Source organism: Mirounga angustirostris, unplaced genomic scaffold (assembly GCF_029215605.1).
Source record: "Mirounga angustirostris isolate CCGP_5_RB_7025 unplaced genomic scaffold, mMirAng1.0.hap1 SCAF_1, whole genome shotgun sequence".
Classification (NCBI taxonomy): Eukaryota; Metazoa; Chordata; class Mammalia; order Carnivora; family Phocidae; genus Mirounga; species Mirounga angustirostris.
In genome coordinates, this window is record NW_026991709.1 from 204,633,594 (window position 1) to 204,652,541 (window position 18,948).

At 43.6% G+C, this 18,948-nt stretch overlaps 1 protein-coding gene across 1 annotated transcript; it reads right to left on the bottom strand.

Moving 5' to 3' along the window:
• Positions 1 to 3,766: 3,766 nt before the first annotated feature.
• LOC123841414 (olfactory receptor 10H1) lies at positions 3,767 to 4,714 on the bottom strand. Its single transcript, XM_045871011.2, has one exon. The coding sequence runs from the start codon at positions 4,712 to 4,714 to the stop codon at positions 3,767 to 3,769; it is 948 nt and encodes a 315-aa protein (XP_045726967.2).
• Between the last annotated feature and the right edge of the window lie 14,234 nt (positions 4,715 to 18,948).

Sequence of the window (18,948 nt, forward strand, 5' to 3'; positions counted from 1 at the left end):
ACTACGTTATTATTAAACCCATTTTAACGATAAGAAACTGAGGCCAAGAGATGGGGTGTGATTTAACCAATGCCACTTTGCTTCATCACTTAACCACTGCACAGGCCTGTTTGCAATTCAGAGCATCTTTTTATCTCTTGAGAGACCTAGGTTTCACCAGTCTCTAGTGCCATTAGCTGTTGCCATGGTGATGAGTCATGGGGACCATTCATGGAGGCTAGGAGCCATAGAGAGGAGGATATTCCAGGAGAAGAAAATTCTGGGAGAAGAGGGTTAGATCAGGAAGTTTAGCTGGAGCAGCACTTCTCCCAGTGGTGCCCCCTGCTGGACCCCAATCCTCTCCACTGAAGACCTACTCCTTCCGCAGCACTGATAACAAAGATGGATACATCAGAGTTCATGGCTCCAATTGGTCATTGCCTCAACTCACACCTCTCTCCCTCATCCCAAGCTCATCAAACAAAGCTTGAAATTATAAGGCCATCCTAACTACTGTGGATATCCTTGTGCCAGGCACCATGCTAAGCCCTTCACAAGCATTGTCTTACTTCAGTCTTTTTTTTTTTTAAGAGTTTTACTTATTTATTGAGAGAGAGAGAGAATGATAGAGAGAGAGCATGAGAGGGAGGAGGGTCAGAGGGAGAAGCAGACTCCCTGCCGAGCAGGGAGCCCGATGCGGGACTCGATCCTGGGACTCCAGGATCATGACCTGAGCCGAAGGCAGTTGCTTAACCAGCTGAGCCACCCAGGCGCCCCAGTGTCTTACTTCAGTCTTAAAACTATCTTAGAAGGTAGATGCTGTGCATTCTTTCAGGGTAGGCTCAGAGAGAGGAAGTGAGCTGCCTAAGCACAAAGAGCACTGTATGAGAGCCAATTTCCCCACCCCACTGCAACAGTGTTAACAAACTTGAAAATTTTTTTGGACTTCTGCTTGGATAGACAAAAATGTACCTCACAGTTACATTCATTTGCCATCATTCTTCTAAATTGATTTATTCAACAAATATTTGAGAACTTACATATACTGTGTAGGCATATAGCAGTTTGCAAAATGGGCCGAGAGTCCCTGACTACCTCAAACAACATTCTGGGGGCAGAGACAGACAATATCCAACAAGCAGATATATGCAGGTGGTAATAAGCACGTGTCAGATAAGTAACACAGATCAAGAGACATAGGACATGGCCAGGGTGTTTCCATTTTGTGTGGTATGGTTAGAGAAGGGCTCTATGATTTTTGAGCAGAAATGTTTTCAGGGAATTAAGATCGAGTTGCTGTTTTCTGAGATAGAAAGATTGTGGAAGAATTGTATGTGTGTGTGAGAGACAGACAGACAGACAGACAGATAATGATAACGACAATGAGAACTTCCAAGAGTTAAGTTTTGGACACACTAAGTTTGAGAAGCCTACTAGATATCCATGTGGAGATACGGTGTAGGCAGTTGGATAGGGATAAAGATAAGAATTTGGGGGTCACCTGTGTGCAGAGTATACAGAAAGCCCTGCTTTATGTGAATTTATCTGCCCTGATCCCTCATTGTGAGGCTATAATGAGATAATGTACATGAGGGGTAACAGGAAATATGCAATGCAGTGTACATTCTGCAAAGGGGGATGGTCTGGGTTTCCCACTTTTGACTGAAATTGTTTCCTACATCCTCCCACTTCATGATAACATGGGATATTTTTATTGCTCAAGTTACAGAGAAAAATTGAATTCAACTTTAGGATAAATGAAGAATAGTTTACTATTCAACTTAAACATGAATAAACATATTTTCTTTTTTTTTAGCTTTGGCTAATTTGACTAATTTATTGCTTGTGCATTTTAATTACATGTGTTGTTGTGTAAAACAGTATCACAATAAACTAATGTCCATTAAGTATTATGATACTTTTAAAATAATTCATAAATTCATATTCAGAAACAATTTAAGGAAAACTCTTTTTAAAATTTCATTTATAAGTAATCTCTACACCCAACATAGGGCTGAAACTCACAACCCTGAAATCAAGTCACAGGCTCTACCAACTGAGCCCGTCAGGTGCCTAAAGAAAACATTTTTTTATTGAGATATAATTGACGCATAACATTGTGTAAGTTTAAGGTGTACTATGTGTTGATTTGATACATTTACATATTGCAATATGATTACTACTGTAGCATTAGCTAATACCTCTATCATGTCACATAATTACCATTTCATTTTTGTGGTGGGAACAACTAAGATCTAGTCTCTTAGCAACTTTTAAGTTACTGGTACAGTATTGTTATCCATAATCACTATGCTATGGGTGAGACCTCCAGGACTTGTTTATCTACTGGTTGCAAATTTGTACCCTTAAACAACATCTCCCCAAACCTCCCGCAGTCCCTGGTAACCAACAATTTTACTCTGTTTTCACGAGTTCAGCTTTTTTAGGTTTTGCATATAAGTGATATTATACAGTATTTGTCATTCTCTTAAATATACATATTTTCAACAAATTATAAATACGTATAAATTATGTAGTATGGTCAACCTTAAATCCCCCCCTCATGCCCACAGGAAAACATTAAGCCGGTCTGATCATGAGATATGCCTTTATCCTGGACTCTGCACTCATTATGGCCCAACAAAGAGTTCCCCATTGGCCTGTGTGCCACATCACTCTCTAACACAACAGTGAATTTCTCATGGTGGGACTTTTTCCTTGAACTTATTATGGAGATGTCTCTGTTTCTCTGCAGCTGCTTAAGATGCACACTTGCAATGCAGAGGTTTCCTTGATTTTGTGTGTGTGTGTGTGTGTGTGTGAGAGAGAGAGAGAGAGAGAGAGAGAGTCTGCTTTATTACTGTTTCTAACTGCTATTGCACAGATCTGTGTAATGCCGAAATTTTGGGTGCTTTGTTCTCCTCTGTTATAATCTAGCTTAGTCTTTTGTAGCCTTGCAAAATCCATGCTGTAGGTACCCATTGCTGCCTAGTAGAAGGTGGAGACCTGACATCTTCCATTTTTCTTCATAATATGGATTAATGATCATGGGAGTAATTAGACCACCCTGGCTTCTGTCAGGAGAAGAACAAATCCTATATTTGATGCTGCCTGATAAAGTGTCCTGCAGCAGGTAAGAATCATGAAATCTGATTTTCTCTGTGTGTCATCATCTCATACATCTTAATACACTCTTAATGCTGATTAACCATTGCCTTCAAGGGTACTTGTAAACCTGAAAGCATCAGATAAATTTAGGTTATTACATATTTACAGGGTGCCATTTCTTTTTTTTTAATGTTATATTAATCACCTTACATTACATCATTAGTTTTTGATGTAGTGTTCCACGATTCATTATTTGCGTATAACACCCAGTGCTCCATGCAGGACGTGTCCTCTTTAATATCCATCACCAGGCTAACCCATCCTCCCACTGACCTCCCCTGTAGAACCCTCAGTTTATTTTCCAGAGTCCATCGTCTCTCATGGTTCATCTCCCCCTCCGATTTCCCCCACTTCATTCTTCCCCTCCTGCTATCTTCTTCTTCTTCTTTTTTTTTTTTTTTTTTTGCTGGAGTGGTGGGGGGTGGGCGGGATGGGGTGGCTGGGTGATAGACATTGGGGAGGGTATGTGCTATGGTAAGCGCTGTGAATTGTGCAAGACTGTTGAATCACAGATCTGTACCTCTGAAACAAATAATACATTATATGTTACAGGGTGCCATTTCTAATGGTAGCATCTGATAACACAATTAGCTGTTTCCAAGTAATTCTTCCCAGATCATCATATTTTTTCTGGATAGAGTTTGCTGAGGAAGGTCTTCTTCATGGCAGTCTTCAGCTCCTTGTTCCTGAGACTAAAGATGATGGGGCTGAGGAAGGGTGTGAGGACCGTGTAGGTGATGCCCATCAGGGTGTCTCCTTCCAGAGACTGGGGAGACTTGGGCTTGAGGTAGATGACAGAAGCAAAGCCATAGTGCACGACCACCACAGTGAGGTGGGAGGCACAGGTGGAGAAGGCTTTGTGCCGACCCTCAGCTGAGGGGATCTTCAAGATGGCAGCCACGATGAAGGCATACGAGAGGAGGATGAGGAGAAAGCAGCCCAGCAGGGCGGTGATGCACACCAGACCCACGCCCAGGGCCACTATTGGTACATCAGTTCCACAGGCCACCTTCAACAGTGGTGGCACATGGCAGAAGAAATGGTGGATCTCATGGGGTCCACAGAAGTTGAGGAGGAAAACGGCCATGGTCACCACCAGCCCCATGACCGAGCCACCAGCCCAGGACCAGGCCACCAGGCAGGCGCAGCCACGGGGGCTCATGAGCACGTTGTAACGCAGGGGGTGGCAGATGGCCACATAGCGGTCATAGCCCATGACGGTGAGCAGGAGGGAGTGGGTGAAGCCGAACATGAAGGAGAAGAACATCTGGCTGACACAGGCCGCAATGGTGATGGTGCGGCTGGTGGAGAGCAGGTCGGCCAGCAGGCGCGGGGTGATGGCCAAGGTGTAGAGGATCTCGGAGGTGGACAGGGCACACAGGAAGAGGTACATGGGCATGTGCAGGCTGCGCTCATTCCACACAGTGGCCAAGATGAGCAGGTTCCCCAGCAGTGTGAACAGGTACATCAACAGGAACAGCAAGAAGAACATTAGCTGAAGGTGGGGGAAGGTGGAGAAACCCACGAGGATGAATTCAGTCACCACTGAGAAATTGCCTCTCTGCATGGAAGCTGCCTGGGGTGAAGTGTGACACGGAGAGGTCAGCTACTGGATGGAGAAAGGCTTTCACCATACCTGGACCTGCTCAGGAGGCTGCCCATGATCAATGACAGCTGGCATTTGTGAAAATTAGTAGAGGGAAACTTCACTAAAATGCACTGAGAGATTTCAGCAGGGAGAGCTCTCACATTCTGCCCCTCCTGGTGGATTGCAAACTGGACAACCAGATAGGAAGAGGTGGACTTGACCTTGGGCGTGGACACTACTCCCCACCCCTAACAGTTGTCCCGGTGAGAAGCCACTATTCTTTCAACTCTCAGTTTATTCTAATGGACTTTTTATAACAACCTTCTTGACTTACCCCTTTTCTCCTTAAAAAGTCTACCTTTCCTTTGTTCCCCCAACCTGCCTTTGGTTTTTTGGTGGCTTATTTGCACTGGATTGTGATTCTCTTTTATTCCCAAATAAACACATCTTTTGCTGATACAGTAACTAGCGGTTTTTATTTTTAAGGTTAACACACTGACTGAGTTCTCACTCTGTGCCTCTGATGATTTAACCCTCTCATTAACCTAGTAAGGGAGGTGCTGTTCTTATCACCTGCATTTTGAGTATCTTGAGCATACTCATTGAGAATACTGGTGTGCATAGAGGTTGGGCAACTTGTTCAAGGCGAAGCTGTCAAAATGGCAGAGCTAAGACTTGAACCCATGACTGGCTGTCTCCAAAGACTATGCCTTTCACATATCCTTCTGGGTTGCCTCCCAAAATGAAAATATTCCTCCACTGGAGCTTCCAGCCATTGTCACTGTGTTCTCCTACTCCCTTCTGATAAATCCTATTCTCATATCCTCAGAGACCACAAGATATCCCTACCCCATGGCTACAACTCCTTGGACCAGCTTGCCCCTCTAACTTAAAACAAATCAGATTCTTCCTCTGGAGTTACCCATGCAGGGAGTCAGAAGTAGGAGGCTGAGTAGAAATAACATTCTGGTTGTTTTCCAGCTCCCATGAGTAATGTCTGTATGTTCTAAGGCAACAAAACATGTCCATCAGACAAAGGGACATGGGACCCAGCCAACTTCAGTTTGAATTCTTGTTCTGCCTACTGTGTAAACTTGAGCAAGTTTCTCCACCACTCTGTACCTCCATGTCCCCCTGCCTACTTCAAGGAGTTGTTATGAGAAATAAATGTGTTATTCTTGGAATGAGACCTGACACACAGCAAGTGCTACCTATGATAAATCAGTACACTAAGTGCACAAATGTACATACTCTGTGATCAGGAAATAATTTCAATTTAATGAGATTTCAATGTCTCTTTATAAATAACTTTTTATTTGGGGCGCCTGGGTGGCTCAGTTGGTTAAGCGACTGCCTTCGGCTCAGGTCATGATCTTGGAGTCCCTGGATCGAGTCCCGCATCAGGCTCCCTGCTTGTCAGGGAGTCTGCTTCTCCCTCTGACCCTCCCCCCTCTCATGTGCTTTCTCTCTCATTCGCTCTCAAATAAATAAATAAAATCTTTAATTAATAAATAAATAAATAAATAAATAAATAAAAACTTTTTATTTTATTTTATCTTATTGCTTTGTTAATCACCATATATTACATAATTAGTTTTTGATGTAGTTGTTCCATGATTCATTGTTTGTGTATAACACCCAGTGCTCCATGCAATATGTGCCCACTTTAATACCCATCACCAGGTTAACCCATCCCCCCACCCCCCTCCCCTCTAGAACCCTCAGTCTGTTTCTCAGAGTCCATAATCTCTCATGGTTCATCTCCCCGTCCGGTTTCCCCCCTTCATTTTTCCCTTCCTACTATCTTCTTCTTTTTTAAAAAATATAATGTATTATTTGTTTCAGAGGTACAGGTCTGTGATTCAACAGTCTTACACAATTCACAGTGCTCACCATAGCACATACCCTCCCCAATGTCTATCACCCAGCCACCCCATCCCTCCCACCCCCCACCACTCCAGCAACCCTCAGTTTGTTTCCATTTTTAAATGATCTTTTTATTAGGCCCCATATAAAGTTTAAAAGTGCCGTAAACCACTAATCTGCTTTCTGTCTCTTATTTGCCTGTTCTGGACACTCACCTAAATGAAATCATATACTCTATGACCTTTGGGGTCTGACTTCTTTCATTCAGCATACTGTTTTTGAGGTTTATCCACATTGTAGCATGTAGCATTCTGAGAACTTGGTTGCTTTTGTGGTTGAACAATATTCCATTGTATGGATAAACCACATTTTGTCTATTTACTCACCGTTTGGTGGACATTTGGTTTGTTTCCACTTTTTCACTATTGTGAATAGTGCTGCTATGAATATTCATTCTTGCAGGTGTTTAAAGCGTATCAGTGTTTGCCAAGGGCTGGGGAGGGAGAATGGGGAATGACTGCTAATGGACACAGGACTTCCTTTGGGGATGATGAGAAAGTTCTGGAACTAGATAGAGGTGGTGGTTTCACAACACCGTGAATGTAATTAATGCCACTGAATTGTATGCTATAAAATGGCTGAAATGGTAAATTTTATGTTATAGTATTTTACCTCAATAAAAAAAATAGGGAAGGGCGCCTGGGTGGCTCAGTCATTTTAGCATCTGCCTTCGGCTCAGGTCATGATCCCAGGGTCCTGGGATCGAGCCCCACATCGGGCTCCTTGCTCAGCAGGGAAGCCTGCTTCTCCCTCTCCCACTCCCCTCTGCTTGTGTTCCCTCTCTCGCTGTCTCTCTCTTTGTCAAAAAATAAATAAAAATCTTTTTAAAAAATAGGGAAAAAGGGGTCAATGCCCCCTTAGGGGGCACAGGTCCCTGATCAAGCCCGGACAGAATGATAGTGAGAAACGAAGAGGGGAGCAGCTACATTGGTGACTGGAGGCTGCATTCTCCAAATATCATCAGTTTCCAGAGTTTCTTGGCTTCCTTTCCCTGGAGTCCCTTGCATCCTTCCTCCACTTTTGGGTCAGCACCTACCCATAGGTCCCCAAGACTGCGGCCCCAACAACGTCCCAGTCAGTCCTGACACTCGGAGATTTCAGAAGGGTGAGTCAAAGTCAATGACTTGGAAACAAAAACCTCCGATAAAAGGCTGAATGGGTGAAACCAGGGTCATGGGGGTTGTGCTCACAAGGTTCCAGCGGCTCTCCAACATCTAATGCAAGGTTTCTCAACTGTGGCACTCTTGATTTTTTTTTTTAAGATTTTATTTATTTATTTGAGAGAGAGAATGAGATAGAGAGAGAGCATGAGAGGGGGGAGGGTCAGAGGGAGAAGCAGACTCCCTGCCGAGCAGGGAGCCCAATGCGGGACTCGATCCAGGGACTCCAGGATCATGACCTGAGCCGAAGGCAGTCGCTTAACCAACTGAGCCACCCAGGCGCCCAACACTCTTGATTTTTAAGACCAGATCATTCTTTGCTTGGGGGGCAGGGGCATTCTGTGCCTTATAAGGTGTTTGGAAGCATCCTTGGCCTCTACCAGCGCCTGCTTAGTCGTGACAACCAAAAATGTCTCCAGGCATTGCCAATGTTCCCATGAGGACAAACTCAACCCCAGTTGAAAGCAATGATCTAGATAGTGCAGTTGCAATTCCTTGGCATGTTCCCTCTGCCCCAATCTCGGTTCCTTCCTTCTCCATCCATCAAATGCCTATTAAATGTCATCCTGGACATTCTCTTCCCAAAGCAGATTTAATCACTCATTCCTGAGTGCTTCCAAAACAACGACTCTTGAGTGAGTTTAAAACTCCTTGCTCCTAACTTTATCATGACCCTCATCATAATGGGTCATGCTGGAGATACGACTATCTCTGGCACTGGATTTTGAGTTCTTGATGAGAATAGCTACCCTTTATTGGGTGTATCCTATAGACCCAGCATCTATGCTTATGCATTTTGTGTTAAATCTTTACTCTAACATTATAAGGCATCTGCTATGATCCCCATTTTATAGATGTGGCAGCTGAATCCCACAGAAGACACATCAACTGCCCAAGGGACCACAGCTCTGAAATAAGAAAGCCAGGATATGAACCCACATTTGAATGACCCCAAAATTTATCTCTTCCTAACCTCTCTGTCATACTCACCACTTACTGGTGGCAGTTAATGAATATCAGAGGCCACTCCCAGGATCTGGGAGATGTCAGCTTCACCATGTTAGACCATTCACACACTCCCTCCCCATATCAGTTAGGATCACAAAAATCCAGGCGCCTGGGTGGCTCAGATGGTCAAGCGTCTGAGCTTGAGTCCCGCATCGGGATTGAGTCCCGCATCGGGCTTCCTGCTCCTTGGGAGCCTGCTTCTCCCTCTGCCTCTCTCTCTGTGTCTCTGTCTCTCATGAATAAATAAATAAAATCTTTAAAAAAAATCACAAAAATCCACGGCCATGAAGAAAGAAAGGGAGAGGATGTTTGAGAAAACAAGAAGTCACCATGTCCTGAGGGGGTGGCCCAGAGCTGCATAAAGCACCCTCTGGAATGAGGGGGATGCAGAATGCACCTAAGAGGGGTGCCTGTTCATTCTGGAAAAGGCAAAAATATGGAGACAGTAAAAAGATTGGTGGTTGCCAGAGGCTCAGAGAGGAGAGAGGAAGGGATAAATAGGTGGAACTCCAGGGTGGTGGGGTAAGCTGGTGAACTGTTCTGTATGATATTGTAATGGTAGATACATTACATTGTGCATTTTTCAAAACTCATAGCATGTATACCACCAACAGTGAACCCTAATGTAAACTGTAGGCTTTTGTTAATAATTATGTGTCAGTATTACCTCAACAACTGTAATAGAGGTACCTCATTAATGCAGGATATTAAGGGGAAAACTGTGCAGGGAAAGAGAGGGTCTATGAAATCTCTGCATTATCTGCTCAATTATTTTTTATTTTTTTAATTTTATTTTATTACTTATTTAGTTAACATATAGTGTATTATTAGTTTCAGATGCATTCAGGAGGGCACGAGATATAATGAGCACTGGGTGTTATATGCAACTGATGAATTCTCAATTTTTAAAAAGATTTTTAAAATTCAGGGGCACCTGGGTGGCTCAGTGATTGGGCATCTGCCTTCGGCTCAGGTCATGATCCCGGGGTCCTGGGATCGAGCCCCCATAGGGCTCCCTGCTCAGCAGGAAGCCTGCTTCTCCCTCTCCCACTCCCTGCTTGTGTTCCCTCTCTCGCTGTGTCTCTCTGTGTCAAATAAATAAATCTATCTTTAAAAAAAATTTTTTTTAATTCATTTGTTTGAGAGAGAGATTGAGCATGAGCAGAGGGAGTGGAGGTGGAGAGGGAGCAACAGAATCCCCACTGAGCAGGGAGCCTGAACATGGGCCAATCCCAGGACCCCGAGATCATGACCTAAGCCGAAGACAGACGCTTAATTGACTGAACCACCCAAGCATCCCTCTGTTCAATTCTTCAAAAACCTGAAACTGCTCTAAAATGTGAATCCCATTAATTTTTTTAAGTAGAAAAAAAACCCATAGACCCATGATGGGCGTGGGTCCAGGACAGCAGAGAGAGGGACTAAAACCTTCCTGGCATTGATCTACCAGAACACCTGCTGAATTCTTCTGTAGATAAACTAGACTGTCCCAGAGAGAGCGAGCGAGAGAGAGAATGTGTGTGTGTGTGTGAGACAGAGAGATCTGGCTAACTGGAACTTAGAAGAAACCATGGTGGGGCCAGGTCCTGCCCATATACACCCCTAAGGCTGGGTTTCCTGACATCAGCATTAGGGACATTTGGGGCTGGATCATTCTTTGTGGTGGGGACTGTGTGTGCATTGCAGGATTGAGCTGCATCTCTGGTACCCATAGATGCCAGTAGCACCTCTCAGTTGTGATAATCAAAAGTATCTTTGCATATTGTCATATGTCTCCTGGGGGGCAGAAGTGCCCCTGGCTGAGAACCACAGGCTAGGTCTGCCTTGCCTCTCAGACCCCATCTTTCTTTACCTGTCTGCCCCCATCCTGGCTATCTCTTCTTAGTCAAACTGTTTGGTTTCCCTTCTTTGCATCTTCCTCCCCACTTTAGACATCTCCTACCTGCCTTGTTCTCTCCTTCTCTTCATCCTTAACTCTTCACCATCACCCCATCTGTCCCTCAGGCCTCAGTGATAGTTTACACCCCTGGAGGTGGCTGGAGCCTCTCAATCCTGAATCCTCGTATCTTTCTCTTTTCTTTCCCTCTCCCTGATCCTTTACCATTGGTTTCTGGGCAGGACAGGGAGGGGAGAGAGGTGAAAAGTCAGAAGGGTGGGTAACATCTGTCTCTGTACCTCAGTTTCTCACCTATCCAATGAACCTCCCTCATAAGGTAATGCTCCAAAAAAGCAATCATCACACTGCCTTGAAGCTAGAAAGTGGAGCCCCACCTGTTGCCCCCACGCCATAGACTCAAGTTGCACAAGGGATTGTATAAACAGGATGGCTTCGCTGAGTCCAGGACAGATGCTGGTTCCCCAGGTCTCTCCTAGTCAGGTGGAATGTGGGAAGGGTGACTCACCTGGGGTCAAGGCTCTGCATCTGCCTCTGCCTCACTCCAGCAGGAGGTCCTGGGTTGGCGTTGCTCTGCAGGTGAGGGCTGGACTGCAAAGCAAGGTGTTGCTGCCCTGAGCATGCCAGTTGGGCTGCGGTGGAGGGGGGGTTACCTGAGCCTGCCTCCATTATTTACGCTGCCTTGTTCCCTACCTGCTGCCTTCTCTCACTGTGGTCCTACTGCTTCTGCCTCTGCTTCAGGGATGCCAGGACCCCTTGGGATCCTGCAAGGGAGGGTGTAACCTCAGAGAGACTATGTCCTCACTTTCCTTCCCTCCCTGCCTACCAGAGGTGAGTCAATTACCTGAGCTTCTCAGGACTTAAGCAGACTCTAATGCTTTGCAAATTTGGGATTTGGGACCCTGGCTTCTGATGTTGAGAGGAGAGTAGCCCTACCATGGGCCACTGGGGCCAAGGAATCTGCCTAACATGCCCTCTTGACCTTCATCCTTCCCCATCCAGGTCACTTGCACAATTAAATGTCTTTTTAAAGATTTAAAACATAAAAAAAACCCACAACTATTTGTTTCTTCTTATTAAATAATTGAAATGCCACAACTAAAGCTAAAAGTCATGCAATGGCCAGCCATGCAATTGTGGTGGTGAACTTGATGGGCATCCTTCCAGAACTTTGTATGCATGTGGCATGTGAACAAACATAAAATAAGATTACTATTATGAGTTTTTGTTGTGGTTTAAGGTAGGTATCTTTTTGTAACTTGGTTTTTTTTTCACTCAACATCACAAAGTGAAATCCATGTAGTTTACAGAGACCAAGGTTTCTGGACCTTGGCGGTACTCACATTTGAGTCTGGATCATTCTTTGTGGTGGGGGTCGTCCTGTACATTGCAGAACAGGACAACCTGTTCTCCACCTGCTAGATGCCAGTAGTGTCCCCACCGCAATCATAAAAAAATGTGAGAACCACTGCTATAGAATGACCCCATTTTTGTAAAATCAGTTTAACATTCAATTTTATGAATATGCGCAGTATATACTTAGCTAATAGACACTTCAGTTGCTTCTAATTTTTCACTGTTATTAGGAATAATGTAATATGTATCTTTGTATGTCATTTACTACCCACAGGCACTATCAAATACAAATTAAGTAGTGAGATGATTAGGTCATAGGAAATACGATTCTTAAATTTAAGAAGAATTGTCAAATTAAACTCCCAAGTGGCTGTGTTAATTCACACTCCCAGCACCTCTGTGTCAGAGGATTTATTTCCCCACATCCTCACTAATGCTTGATCGTGTAAAACTTAATTTTGCCAATATGGTTGTCAAGTGGTCTCGTCTCCTGTTGTGGCTTTAATTTACATTTCCCTAATTCCTGGTGGGGTTGAAAGTCTCCATTGGTTTTTAACCATACGAGTTTCCTCTTTTTGATATGTCCATCCAAAGCCTTTCCTCATTTTCCTGTTGGATTGTCTTGTTCTTATTGATTTGCAGACTTTTTTTAAAATTTTTTTATTCTTATATTATCCCCATACATTGCATCATTAGTTTTAGATGTAGTGTTCCATGATTCATTGTTTGTGCATAACACACAGTGCTCCATGCAGAATGTGCCCTCCTCAATACCCATCACCAGGCTAACCCATCCTCCCACCCCCCTCCCCTCTAGAACCCTCAGTTTGTTTTTTAGAGTCCATCGTCTTTCATGGTTCATCTCCCCCTCCGATTTCCCCCCCTTCATTCTTCCCCTTCTGCTACCTTCTTCTTCTTCTTCTTTTTTTTTTCTTAACATATATTGCATTATTTGTTTCAGAGGTACAGATCTGAGATTCAACAGTCTTGCACAATTCACAGCGCTTACCAGAGCACATACCCTCCCCAGTGTCTATCAGCCAGTCACCCCATCCCTCCCACCCCACCCCCCACTCCAGCAACCCTCAGTTTGTTTCCTGCGATTAAGAATTCCTCATTTCAGTGAGGTCATATGATACATGTCTTTCTCTGTTTGACTTATTTCGCTCAACATAATCCCCTCCAGTTCCATCCACGTCGTTGCAAATGGCAAGATCTCATTCCTTTTGATGGCTGCATAATATTCCATTGTATATATATACCACATCTTCTTTATCCATTCATCTGTCGATGGACATCTTGGCTCTTTCCACAGTTTGGCTATTGTGGACATTGCTGCTATAAACATCGGGGTGCACGTACCCTTTCAGATCCCTACATTTGTATCTTTGGGGTAAATACCCAGTAGATTTGCCGACATTTTTGAAGAGATTTTAAATACTAATTTTGTCTACCATTTTTTTCCTTTGCCTTCTGTTTCTTATGCCTTACTACTTTTCCTGTCAGAAACATTCTCCTTGGTTTCTTCTTTTTTTCATGATTTATATTTTTTTATTTAAATTTAGTTAGCCAACATATGGTACATACTTAGTTTCCAACGTAATGTTCAATAATTTATCAGTTGCGTATAAGACCCAGTGCATCGTCCTTGGTTTCTTCTAATGCTTTTATACTATAGTGTTAGGGTTGGAAAACTACCCCTCATAAATTTTCTGTTACTATAAGTAAAGTTTTATTGGAACACAGCCATGCCCATTCATCAACTATGACTATTTTTGTGCTATGAGGACAGAATTGAGTAGTTGTGACAAAAATAGTATGACCTGCAACGTTGAAAATATTTACCATCTGTCCATTTACAGAGAAGGTTTGCCAGCCTCTCAAACTTTCTACCAAAAAGTACTATGCAAACATTTCAGGCTGGATTTCAACTTATTTTTTAAGACTTTTTTTAGAGCAGTTTTAGGTCCTTAGCATATTTAAGAGGGAGGCACAGAGATTTCCCATATACCCCTTGCCCTGCATAGACTCCCATTATCAATATCCCCCACCAGAGTGGTTCTTTTGTTATAATCAATGAACCTACATTGACACATCATCATCACCCAAAGTCTATAGTTTACATATGGTTCATTCTCATTGTACATTCTAAGGGTTTTAACAAATGTATAATGAGATGTATTCATCATTATGGTATCATACAAAGTATTTCCACTCCCCTAAAATCCCCTGTGTTCACCTATTCATCCTTCCCTCACCCCTCCCACCCCTGGCAACCACTGATCTCCTTACTGTCTCTATAGTTTTGCCTTTTCCTGAATATAATGTAGTTGGATTCATACAGTCTGTAGCCTTTTCAGATTGGCTTCTTTCACATATTGATAGCATTTGAAGTTCCTCCATGTTTTGTATGGCTTGATAGCTCACTTCTCTTTAGTGCTGAATAATATTCCATTGTCTGGATGGACCACAGTTTATCCATTCACCTACTGAAGGACATCTTAGTTGTTTCAAGTTTTGGCAATTATGAATAAATCTGCTATAAACATCCATGTTCAGATTTTTATGGACCTAAGTTTTCAACATCTTGGGATCAATACCAAGGAGTATGGTTGCTGGATTATATGGTCAGAATATATATAGTTTTGTAAGACACTGCCAAACTGTCTTCCAAAGTGGGGGTACCATTTTGCATTCACACCAGCAGTGAATCAGAGTTCCTTTCGCTCCACATCCTAGTCAGCATTTGATGTTCTCAGTGTTCTGGATGTTAGCCTTTCTAATAGATCTGTGGTTGTAATACTTATTTTTTAATGTCTAACTAGTATTCTAACACAAGTTAATAAGTAGTCCACTGATTTGAAGTGCCACTTTTAACATAAGTTTACTTATATGTGAATCTGTTCCATGACTCTTATTCTGTTCTACTGTTTTATACATCTATTCCCATAAAATATAATGCTGTCTTAAAAAATTATTTTAGTAATATATTTATAACATGGCATATATCTTTGATAGTAACAGTAGTTGTAGCAGTTAATAATGACTAAGATTTGGTCAGTACTTACTCTGTTCCTGGTAGTCTTCTAAGATTATAATTACATAAACAGATATATATGTGAGTCATCAATTCTCACAACTCTATGAGCTAGGTACTCCTGGCATCCCCAGGTTCCAAATTTAAGAAACAAAGGCATAAGGAGGTTAAATAACTTGGCCAAGGTTTTTAGCCATGAAGAAGTGGATATTTGAATCCTCCATATTGTTCTCATCTCTAATTTTATCGTCTGTTCCTTGTTCTTTTTTATTCATATTTGCATGAGATATTCTTACACATGTATATGTTCATGTGAATTGTAAACTAGCATTTCAAATTTCATGTTAAAAAAAAATTTTTTTTTTAATTTTATTTATTTGACAGAGACACACAGAGAGAGGGAACACAAGCAGGGGGAGTGGGAGAGGGCTGCTGAGCAGGGAGCCTGATGCAGGGCTCGATCCCAGGACCCTGGGATCATGACCTGAGCCAAAGGCAGACGCTTAACAACTGAGCCACCCAGGCGCCCCTTTGTTAAAAATTTTTTTATGTTAAGTTAGCCACCATACAGTACATCACTAGTTTTTGATGTAGTGTTCAATGATTCATTCATTGCATTAAAATTTTTATCAGGTTTTCATCATTTTACAGATTAATTAATTTTTACATTATTATATCTTTGGTATCTCTCTCCATTTATCTAGAAATTCTTTTATGTCCATTAGCAAAATGTTATAGTTTCCCCCATAAATGTCTTGCTCATTTCTTGCTACTGTTATAGTTAGATGACTCATAAGTTTTGTTGCTTTTGTGAGTGGGATATTTTTTTCCTATTATATTGTGTTCAGGGGGTTAATTATATAAGAAAGCTATATTGTTAGTTAATTCTCAAATCTTTCCTAGATAATCACTGTTGGAAAATATTGACAACACAGATTCTCCCTGTCCAATCCTTATACCTCTTTTTTGTTTTCTTGTTCTAGTACATTGTCTAGGTCCTCCAGTACAATGCAGAAGAGAGGTAATGATGGTGGGCATTCTTTTCTTTTAATTGAGATATAATAAAGAACTTCCTATTTAATGTTGTTTAATTATCATCTATACACCCACTCACGCACACGCACACACACACACACACCCTTCTGCACCTAACAAAATAACATTAAGCATGACAATAGGAAATATGACAGTCAGTTTGGTTTTGGCCAAAACCAGACACTTGAAGCAGTTTGGGAATCTGTGGGAAGATGTCTTCAAGATCTAATGGGACAGACGAGCTCAGGTGTTCTGAGTCCCAACAGGGACACTCACACAAAGGTAGGCGCTGAGCCATCTTGCCACTTGTGAATGCCCTTTGGGTACTGTTTCCTGAGGCCAATCCAGTAGCCAGTATTTTCCTTTGGACTCAGGAATTTCTGCATGAGAAGAAGGCAGATTAAGTCAAGAAAGACTACAGCCAGAGGTGAGAATGGCGGTGGAAGCAGTCCCTGAAAGGGGCTAAGACCTAGAGGACCCCTTGGGCAAGGATGTTGTCCAAAGCAGCATTCTTGGCTGAAATAGGCTGAAAGCTCTGCGTAGATCTCCGTTTCCACCATTATTATGACCTATGTAGTCAGCAAATTATGAACGCTTATGGCCCTCAGGCTTTTCATTTATAAAATTGGGATAACAATGGCAGGTGCCTTCTAGGATTTTCTGAAGTTTCTTTTTTTTTTATGTTCAGTTAGCCAGCATTTAGTACATCATTAGTTTTTAATGTAGTGTTCAGCGATTCATTAATTGCGTATAACACCCAGTGCTCATCACCACGCATGCCCTCCTTAATACCCATCACCCAGCTACCCATCCCCCCACCCCCTTCCTTCTGTAACCCTCAGTTTGTTTCCCGGAGTCCAGAGTCTCAAGAACCCAGTGTGGGTCCTAGCTGAGCACTGGTTAAGAGGTAGTTGGGATTATTCAAGAGCATGGTTTACAGGGTGAGAAATGTGGACACTGTCCCCTTAGAAAGTGTTCTGGTAATCAGTTGGGTTCCGCTGACAAATATTGAGTCCACTGAACCATAATGAGTGTGTCTAATCTGGTTCCCGGCACTATCGATGCAGAGTCAGAACCACCCCTAGCCTGGGAGTTCTTCATGTTATAGGAGATGAACCAGGAATCTGGCAGCACAGTCCAGTGTTGAGGAAGAGGGGGTGGGAAGGATGTTGAAGGACAAAATTGGATCTGATAAAGAAGGAGTAGGAGTTGTCGATGTAGATAGAAAGAAGAGTTCCAGACAGAAGGACCAGCATGAAGAATCACCCAGAAGCAAGACTGAATCCTGACCAATACTGCATGCTAAGGCAGTGGAAGGGTATTATGAAGGGCAGAATGACGGATCTGCACTAGATTCTACAGGGGACAAGGACATGAGCTTGCAATGACTTGACGGGTCCCCAGAGCACCCCTCCCCACCTTCCCACCTGCTCTGCTTGGCTGTTGATGATGACCAAGTGAGCACCCTTCTCAGCACAGTGATCCTTGGCTTCGAACCAGTCCTGTTGCTCTGTGGAAAATAGATAGCAGGAGCCCCGGAATGCCATCCAATTTTCCAGGCAGGGCTCACAGGAGGATTCTGGAGAAGGGGAAAGAGGTCGGCTCTATTGGAGCTAGGGGCTGCGCTGGCCACTGAACAAAGCCTCCAGTGAAATGATTCAAACCTGTGCATATTTGCCACTTGGCAAAAGTGAGCACAGTAGCTTCCCATTTGTTCACTCAAGAGCTGGGCATTATCAGATGGCAGAGTAATGCCATGAAGGGGGCCTCAAACTTTATATGAACATCAACCCTCATGGAGGGTCAATTAAAACAACCCTACACACACTCATGTGCTGCAAGAACCACTAGCATCAACAGTGCCCAAGAGAACAACATTCCTTTCCAAACTCCCACTTCCCACCACCCAACCTGCCCATCTCCTTCCCGTTGCCTGCCCGCAGAGCCTCCATTTGCCAGAACACCTCTCCCCCACCGTGATGTCCCGCTTGTGCCCAGCATCTGCCAGACCCTGCACAACTAAGGGGCCCAAAGAGAAAGACAGATCAAGACCTGGTGGTGTGCGGGGTGGGGAAGAAGCCCTCTGTTCCATTCAGCACTCATATTTGATGTCCAGTTGCTTGAGTTCTTCTTGCATCTGGTTGAAGAACTGCAGTAGTAGAAGAAACACATGCTGATATGCTCTAGACCTTTCAACACACAGTTCTTTTCCCATTCCCCAAATTGCAGGCTGAGACAAGGAGGGCAGTTTCTTTCTAGAATCATTAAGCCCAGCAAGGCTATCCAGCCACCCCCTACTGACCCATCTCTGCCCCAGCCCTGTGGTTTGGGGGCCTGCGTCCATGTGATCACCCATTCCCACTGACTCAACACCTTACCCTCAGCCAGGACCACACCGAGGATGAGGACTAGCAGAAGCAACATCAGGGTCATTGCCAGGCAGAAAAACTTCCAGGGGCCATCCTGGGGCAGCTTTTGGTCCTGCTGTGCTGCAGGGAATGCAGGAAGCCTGAGGCAGCGCCCACAGTCTCTGAAAGTGCTAGAATCGTGCTAGGAATCCGGAGGGATGAGCCTGAACGAGGCCCTGGAATGGGAGGCAGTGAGCACTTCCTGGTGTTGAGGAGGGCATCTACTCCTGACTTCAGCCTCTTGACTCACCTGGTTCCCCTGGCATGGGTGGAGATTTTCCATCCAAGGACGTGAAGTCCTGTAGCCTGATGTTCTCTGTGGCTGCTTTCACCTGTGGCTGCAGCTTGTTCCGTCTAGCTACCCACAGCCCTTCTGGTTATTATTGAAG

Bases quoted from the DNA above. Each gene is read 5' to 3' on its own strand.
- LOC123841414 (XM_045871011.2), bottom strand. From the start codon at position 4,714: ATGCAGAGAGGCAATTTCTCAGTGGTGACTGAATTCATCCTCGTGGGT.